This window comes from Salmo salar, chromosome 13 (genome assembly GCF_965601325.2).
Source record: "Salmo salar chromosome 13, fSalSal1, whole genome shotgun sequence".
Classification (NCBI taxonomy): Eukaryota; Metazoa; Chordata; class Actinopteri; order Salmoniformes; family Salmonidae; genus Salmo; species Salmo salar.
Genome location: NC_138303.1, coordinates 90,180,953 through 90,189,142, shown reverse-complemented (window position 1 = coordinate 90,189,142; position 8,190 = coordinate 90,180,953). Strand labels below are relative to the sequence as shown.

The 8,190-nt window shown below is 37.5% G+C and overlaps 1 protein-coding gene across 1 annotated transcript; it reads right to left on the bottom strand.

Moving 5' to 3' along the window:
* Positions 1-557: 557 nt before the first annotated feature.
* LOC106568084 (LIM/homeobox protein Lhx1) lies at positions 558-5,981 on the bottom strand. Its single transcript, XM_014138094.2, has 5 exons — positions 5,227-5,981; positions 3,822-4,045; positions 3,069-3,343; positions 2,351-2,516; positions 558-1,888 (listed from the first exon to the last, which is right to left on the bottom strand). The coding sequence occupies exons 1-5, from the start codon at positions 5,394-5,396 to the stop codon at positions 1,515-1,517; spliced, it is 1,209 nt and encodes a 402-aa protein (XP_013993569.1). The 5' UTR covers positions 5,397-5,981; the 3' UTR covers positions 558-1,514.
* Between the last annotated feature and the right edge of the window lie 2,209 nt (positions 5,982-8,190).

The following is an 8,190-nucleotide window of genomic DNA, read 5'->3' as shown; positions in this document are numbered from 1 at the left end:
CATACATGTATGATCTCATTATCATATTTAAAAAATCTTATTGAATTTGAAAAATGTGTAGGTCTACCGTTATATCACATTTTCTTAATTTATAGGCTTCGTCTTCCTCTTTCCAAACTCTAATCCCCTTATAGGAAAGGCCTGTACCTGCTCAGACATCCTCATGTCAATTTATCTGATGATGGAGAGCTGAGCAGCATTGTAGACATGGATGTGGACTTCTGTGTACTGTAGTCTAATCAGTGAGTGGCTTCTGTACATCAGACACACCCAATGTCAGGGATTTAAATAACATAACACTAGGGCCTAGGGGCAGTTGGGTAAACTGTACTTTAGGTATACTGTTTAGAAATCAAGAAGTGTGCAGAAGGTGTGTTAGAAGTGAGTGAAGAAAGAACAGTAGCGTCCATCTTTTCAACCTGAAAATGTCCACCCCTTAATCGTTAACAAAGCTTGCAGGTTTTTTTTACATGTTTTATTATACAGTGAATGGTCTAATATGCACTAGAGGTCACATAATCATATGAGAGTTGATATTTCAAGAATATAGCAGCTGCTGGTAGCATATTTGACCATCAATGTTTAATCATTTGGACTTTCATGTAAAGACACAAAATAAAGCCTTTCGGACACAATAGACAGCCTCATTATATAATTAACTATAATTTAACACATTCTGTTAAAAATGCTACTATGTTTCTTGTAGTATGTTCAGCAATTGATGATGCAAAGCACTAACGAATTGTGCTTTTATCCTTATTTGGCGACTGTCTATTTGTGTTTTTAAATGTTCTTCAAAGTAAACACAATAATACAAACTAGCACAGTGAGGAACCATGACCATGATATAAATAGAATAAATACAAAAGTTTGGTTTGTTGCTTGAACGATGTTCACATCTGAATCAAGAGGTTTCAAACAATGCTCATATTCAAACCCCTGAAGTACTGTAAATATATACGTAAACAGTTGACTGTTCTACTGTATGTCCACCTCAAACCATTGTCCATAGATTTTTAGAAGGTTGACTTCATCTTCAAATTCAAGTTATTTTCAATTAAATAAAAGATTATACAACTTTTTAAAGTGTTCCTTTTGAAGGCAAACTCTAGGATTTGGCAAAACACAGAAATATGCAGAGAAACAAAAACAAATTGAGAAATAAGCATGACTACCAAAGCCATCATAAAAGCTTTAGGTAAAAAATCATTTTTATCTGATATGGTAGACCCTCTAAAAGCATAAGTTATGCTGAACGCTTATACAGTATTCACCATTATATGACTGCTTTGGAGTCTGCACTGTTACTGTGTGAATCTTTAAATACTACTGCAACAATCAAAACAGCAGTAAAGGTAGTTAGAGACAAATAATACATGAAATGTGTATATATTATTATATATAAATTAATTGACAAATAAATAAATAATATAAATTAAAAGGGATACTCGCTCAGGACTTCAGTTGCCTCGTAAGTCAATAGTTAGCCTTGGCTTCATATAATGTCCTGTGGGCTACCAGACAGTGCCTTCGCTCATCTCTGAGGAGGAGTGTGACAGTTGGTTGCTGTATCCACTGCCGTTGATGGACAGTGAGGTGAAGGGGGTGCTGACACCACACATCTCACTGGAGATGCTGTGCATTGACCCGGGTCCATTGGGCTCTGGGCTAGGCGAGTCCACTGGATGGTGAGATATGATGTCAGTGAAGCACTGCACCTCACCAGATGGGTGGTGCCCAGCCAGGTGATGGTCCATGCCCCCTAAAGGGGTGCCAGCGGGGCCAGAGGAGAAGCCTAGGTCCACTGGAGTCTGGGCCTGCAACAAGGGGGGGCCTTGGGTGTAGTACTCAAAATTCCCTCCAGGTCCATAGTATTCACTCTGATAATCTACAAACATATACACCAGAATTATTATGGGAAATGCTTGTGTGGTGAAAATAAAAACTAGAATAAAATGCATTGTACCGGTACAATGCCATTTAAATGTCATTTAAATTACAAAAAAAGTACAACTATTACATTTCCAGTAGTATAAAGGGTTAATTTGCCATAATAGTGATTTGGAGGATGACAGTATTGTAATTAGACTTAAAACAATGACAACTATTGCCTATTTCTTTCTCTTCTTTTTTTTACTTCATCCCAAGAATGTTTAAATGTAATTCATACAGTAAGCCTAGACCTATTGCCTTTTTTATGCATTAAAACACCTGTGAATTATGGGTGATATTGGGAATTTAAATAAGGTAAAGGCCTGTGCATGGCGCTCATAGTCAAAATGCATTTCTGATGATCTTTAAACACAAATGTGTTATTTGGGTGGACCATGGTGAATATAAAATACCTTACCACCATAGTATGAGAAATGACCGTTGGGGATCAGCTCCCCGGGTTCGAGTCGGTCCACCAGAGTTCTCATTCTCCTTGGACTGCGGAAGAACGAGTGCCTTCTCGCCCCCAGTGCACTCAGCTGCTTCATGCGCCGCTCTTTAGACCGACGATTTTGGAACCAAACCTGCACACCACAAATGACATGGAAATAGCTGTTTGAAATTGAGTTTTCAGCCCCGGTCAAATATCTATTTTGTGCATCAGAAATGTGTGCAGCATCTCGAGGTCCCAGATCTGATGACATGTTGTGAAATGCCCTTTTAATAACCATGACGTGATTAGCCTATAGGCCTATACCTCTAAATGGGTCCTTGGCTCAACTGTCAAATGTTTAATGATCTTTAACCCAGTTTATGGTATGTTTTGTGAATACCAGGGACTTAACAACCAGAGACCCCCCCCCCCCCCCCCTTTGAGAAAACAAAGACCTTTGCATTGATATGTATAGACTATAGATAGCCTAGAGGTCATGGTGTGAAAACGTTGTGATGTCATGACAATATGTGCATCTGCACCACTTTCGTGGTAAGCAATCTGCATATCTTGCCATCTGCCATTATTGACCTAGGTGCAATTGAATTGAAAGTACTTTCTCACAGACCCGTATAAGAATACTGAAAATAAGCATATTTTTTATTGTTCATGTGATACAGACCTAAGCGAAATGGACTCTTACCTGGATCACTCTCATGTTGAGACCTGTCTCCTGCGCCAGCTGTTCTCGAATGTGTCTTGTGGGTTTTGGCGTGGCCGTGAAAGCAGCTTTGAGGACCTCAAGTTGCTTGGCTTTTATAGTGGTTCGAGGCCCACGTCGTTTCCCCCCTACGTTCTGCTCATCGTTTTCATTGCTACCCACCTCTTTATCGGATAAAGGCCCGATTTCCGAATCTTTACCATCATCCTGGGGGTCTTGGGAATCTGGAGATAGACTTGGGTCACTGCAGGTCGTGACTGTGAGATGGAAGAAACACGAAATGAAATGTCTTTATAGCTTATTCATGAACGAATATACAAAAAATAATCGACAAGAATACCATATCATTAGGGTATTATTAGGCTATTATTAGGCCTATTAATATTGTTATTATTAGTATTATGCACTAGACATATTAGCCAACTACTTTAAGACATTATTATTGGTGATGATAACATGAATTAACAATCAATTGTAATCCTTATAATAATATTTTAATCGTCATCAACGTCATTGTTTAGATTTGTACTGTTATTAAACCTATCAGGATACTGTTATCATAACTATTTTCGCCCCCCCCCCCCCAAAAAAAAAAATTATAATATTTGTTTATAAATGGAATATAAAACAATAGCAAAAAGCAGAAAATAATGATTCACAAGAAGCTATATAATTATATAATATATATAATTATATGGTTGAAAATTGGGATTTGGTTCAAGTCATGTTCCATACCTGAGAGGAGGGTTGTGTCCTTTCCGTTGCTGTTGCTTAGGTAGTCCTCTTTACAAACAAACTTAAATTCATCTAAAATGTACATTTCCTCTCCAGTGGATAGCTGTTTGTTACACATCATGCACGTGAAACAGTTCAGGTGAAACACTTTGCTCTTTGCTCTTCGAACCAAATCGTTGGGCGAGATTCCCTGGGCGCAACCTCCACACTTTGTGCCAAATCTCCTAAAAGAAAGAAAGCAAAAAATAAATACCATCATTGATTAAACAAAGCAGGGCTGACAGTGTAGCAGCAAATATCCACAGCAAATATTCACATCAGATTATCAATAACATGAAAACATTTTTGGCAACATTATAGATGTGTACACGAAGGGATACGCGTTTTTCATGACACAAAATATTTAATTTTCAGTATTTTGATGCTTAATATATTTTTGATGAGATTCCAAGTGAATATAACTATATATCAATGTCGTAGGCTTTTTCTTTTCAAGTTTGTTTGTGAATCTGGAAATTACAGGCTACACTGATGTTGGGCCTGCACTAGTTTCAACCAGTTATTTAACAACCATAAATATAAGATAATAATTATGTTTTTTAGGCTAAATACATTTTTATAAATAAATATAAATGTATCTTATATTTAGGCCTAGGTTTACGTGATATAGAACTATTATTAGGCTACCTAAAACTATAATTCAAGAAAGGCCACGCCGTTTATTATTAGGTTATTGCATGGAGAGAAGTCAAACATGCATAAAAAAAACTGTCCATTATTGAAATACATCCTATTTAATGCTTGAAAATAACAAAGACACAGTTAAATGTTCAATGTTGCAATGTAGCCTATATTTATGTAAATAGTTGTGTATTTAAATAGTTAACAAACGCATGTTTGTGATTGCAGTGTGGGTTTTCTCAAGATGGTTTATTATTTAAATCCACTTATCACGTTTTCACTAGTCTCAGCAAACAAACGGGTGTGCGCCGACTGATTGAACGCAGAATACACTTCCGTCTAGAATCCTGGCATAATTTTAATCCCCGCGGCTTGTTTGACAGCCTTTCCTTGTAAAGAAAGGACGTTTTTCTTAAATCCGTCACAGAACATGGTGATATATGCTTATAATGTATCAGTTTTTGGTGGATTACCACTCATAATCTGGGTATCCTGCCTCTGGTTTGTTCAATTTATGTCGCTCATGAGGATAGATTAAACAAGATTGACAGTAGGCATATACCCCTGTTGCAAAAAAACTATCTTGCAATAGAATTGTATAATTATAAAACTTGCATTTCACATAATCTGTTGTTCATTTGCATAGTTCTGCTTAATTGGATACCCAGTAGAAGCTAAAGCTCTTCTGCATAATATTGAATGGCGTGTGCCCAGGTGTGCTTACCTAAAAAAGTCGTTTTTGCAGTACAGTCTCCCTTCCCGTGAAAAACATTTTTCTGTCAAATTGCATTTACAGTCACAGCACTGTACGCACTTGATGTGCCATGGTCTGTCCAGAACATTGAGTAGAAACCTGTCCAGAATAGGTCTTTCGCAGCCGGCACAGTGAACCATATTTGGATAATTCCAGCTATTCCAAGTGAATGTCTTTCTTTTTTGTCCCAAACCAAAGCGATGTGTCTGTCTCCTTGGTCGCTTTGTTGATTTAGAGAATGCCCTGCTCTAGTCCACTCCTACAATCCAGAGCATGCAGCTCATCCAGACGAATCTCTCAACAGTGAGCTAGCATCATCATATCCCTTGAGCTCAAATATTATTGCATTCCTCTTGCATGGACAGAACAAAACTTGGCTATAAAAAATGGTATCAAAAAACGAAAACGAACAAATAACTTAACAAAGTGAATACATTTCACAAGCAAGAATGCAAACTTGAGAGCAGCAAGGCCTCCGCTTGTCCATCAATATGAGCCAAGAGGTGCGATAGTAGGCTAATGATTTTGTGAATCTGAACAAGGCATCATGCCACTACAATTACGCACGAATACATAACTGCCACACAGCCGAATAATTATTGGCAAAGCCGAAAGTTAACAGAAATATGATAAAAATCTGTTCAATTTCTTGTCGATTCTATCATAATCCTTCTATTCTTCGAGTATGATGCACTCTTTAGTCCAAGCTTCAGTATCCGTACCTCTGAAAGCGCACGAGCTAGCCTTATTACGAGCCTTCTGACGTCATGTTGAATCGAAACCTATCAGCAGCTTGCTGTTGGAGTGGCAATTACTATGCCTGCTAAACTTGCCCGACGGACAGACTAAGGACTAGGGAACAGAGAACGACTATTGCCTCGTATCTTTGAAACGGTCGTATTGTTTTAGAAACTCGTAAATTCCAACTCGATACAGCAGGCATATAGCATATTCCAGGTCGAAGCACAGCTAGGGTCTCCGGATAGGATACATTTAATAAGGTACAGTATTTCATGAAAACAACAACATTTCTTGTAGTTTATAGTCATTTTGGCAGAGGAAACTAAGTTCGTTTACATCTAACATTATTTATCTGAAATTGGAAATATCATTTATAAGGCTATCATTATGGATAGGCCTTCCTTATATCATGTGTTTGCAGGTCTTAGGGGAGGAGACAAAGTGAATGACACGGACGATCTAAAGTTCACAGATCGATTAATCAAACGGAAATGCGTCTCTGACACATGCATGGATATTTAGATAGTTCAATCAGAAACGTACGGATAAACACCCAACATATGTGACTGACTTGTCACTTTATTTGAAAGGAAACCACCACCCTCAAATGTGGAAGAAGGGCAATGCAAAACGATAGAGTTAGGTTAACTTGCAATTATAGAGTTTGATGTTGTCAGACTTGGACGATAATGATGATGATGAAGATGACATATATTTTATAATTACAAAAGTGGGCTGTTAAACCCCATGCACATTAAGAATTCGTTTGGATGTCTTTGACAGACATTAAAAACTCACAAACAGATTTTTAAATGAATTGTCTTAATTTATGTTTCACTCTATGGCTCTTAATTTCAAACAGGACAATATGCCTGTCTAATAGTATCTGGCCCTGTATATGGTACGCTTACTTATTTCCTTATTGTGTTCTTCATGTTTCTTCTTATTTCTCGTGTGTTTTTTGTCTAGTATTTCATTTTTATTGATTATTGCATTGTTGGTTTTGAGTTTGCAAGAAAGGCATTTCACTGTACTTGTGCATGTTACAATAAAAACTTGACACTGGATGTTTTTCATAGAATAAACCAATTTTAACCTCCAGAAATGTACATGGTCATTTATGACTGTGTTTTGATATCTTAACAATTTAGAGTAGCCTACATTTTCGCTAACTAGAGTTGAACTAACATAATTGTTATAACCTTATCAACAATTATAACAGTTTGTCAATTATTATAGTCAATTATTATTCACTATTTAGGCCTACTCTGTATGCAGGTCTACATTTTATTAGCCTACATTGTTTTCCAAAGTGTATTTTTATAATACTGTATTAAAGCAACATAGCGAACGAGTAGGCCTGAGAATAAGACTGTGGAGCCGTGACAGAAATGACAAATCATCATGACTTCATCATCTGCAGATGAGGGGAGGGAAGGGCTCTGGGAAGTCTGAATACAAGCTTTTTACATAGATTAATGTTTCCCTGCGCTTATTCCACATTTTGGGTGAAAGGGCAAGGATAATCATTATAATATCATGTCTAGCGATAGGCGCTCCCTGAAAGATATTATCGCGCAGTGGGCAATGCACTTGGGACAGTCTGCGGGGCTGGGAACATGGAGATAGCGGATTTTCATGCCCATTTTCTCCCACCGGCCACAGCTCTGCGTGCCGCTGATATCTGTTGCCCGGGGAAATGTATAAACAATCAACCGTGTGGACGACTGAAACTGTTGTGATATAGTCCCATTCAGACTCTAAAATATAAATCCAGGTCTTTTCTTGTAGGCCTAGCTCCTCATATGATTTATTTATTTGTATATATGCAAAGCAGGCTTCCCACTGGGCACAGACGTCTATTCAACGTCTATTCCACGTTGGTTCAACATAATTGAATTGAAATGACGTAAAAACAACGTTGATTCATACAGTGTGTACCCAGTGGGTTTATAGGCCATGTTGGGCCCAATTGAGCCATTTTTATCTCAATGTCAAATAATTTCTGGTCAACAATTAAGTACATTTAACATTTACATTTAAGTCATTTAGCAGACGCTCTTATCCAGAGCGACTTACAGTAGTGAATACATACATTTCATCCATTTTTTTTTTTTTTTGTACTGGCCCCCCGAGGGAATACCTTACTGTGATTGTTTTCAATTCAAATGGTCAAAAAGAGCAATTTCTAAA

Coding starts and splice junctions, on each gene's coding strand:
- LOC106568084 (XM_014138094.2), bottom strand. CDS start 5,396: ATGGTTCACTGTGCCGGCTGCGAAAGACCTATTCTGGACAGGTTTCTA. Junction 4,046..5,226: donor TGCAAAAACGACTTTTTTAG/GTAAGCACACCT, acceptor TCTTTCTTTTAG/GAGATTTGGCACAAAGTGTG. Junction 1,889..2,350: donor TCATTTCTCATACTATGGTG/GTAAGGTATTTT, acceptor ATATGTTTGTAG/ATTATCAGAGTGAATACTAT.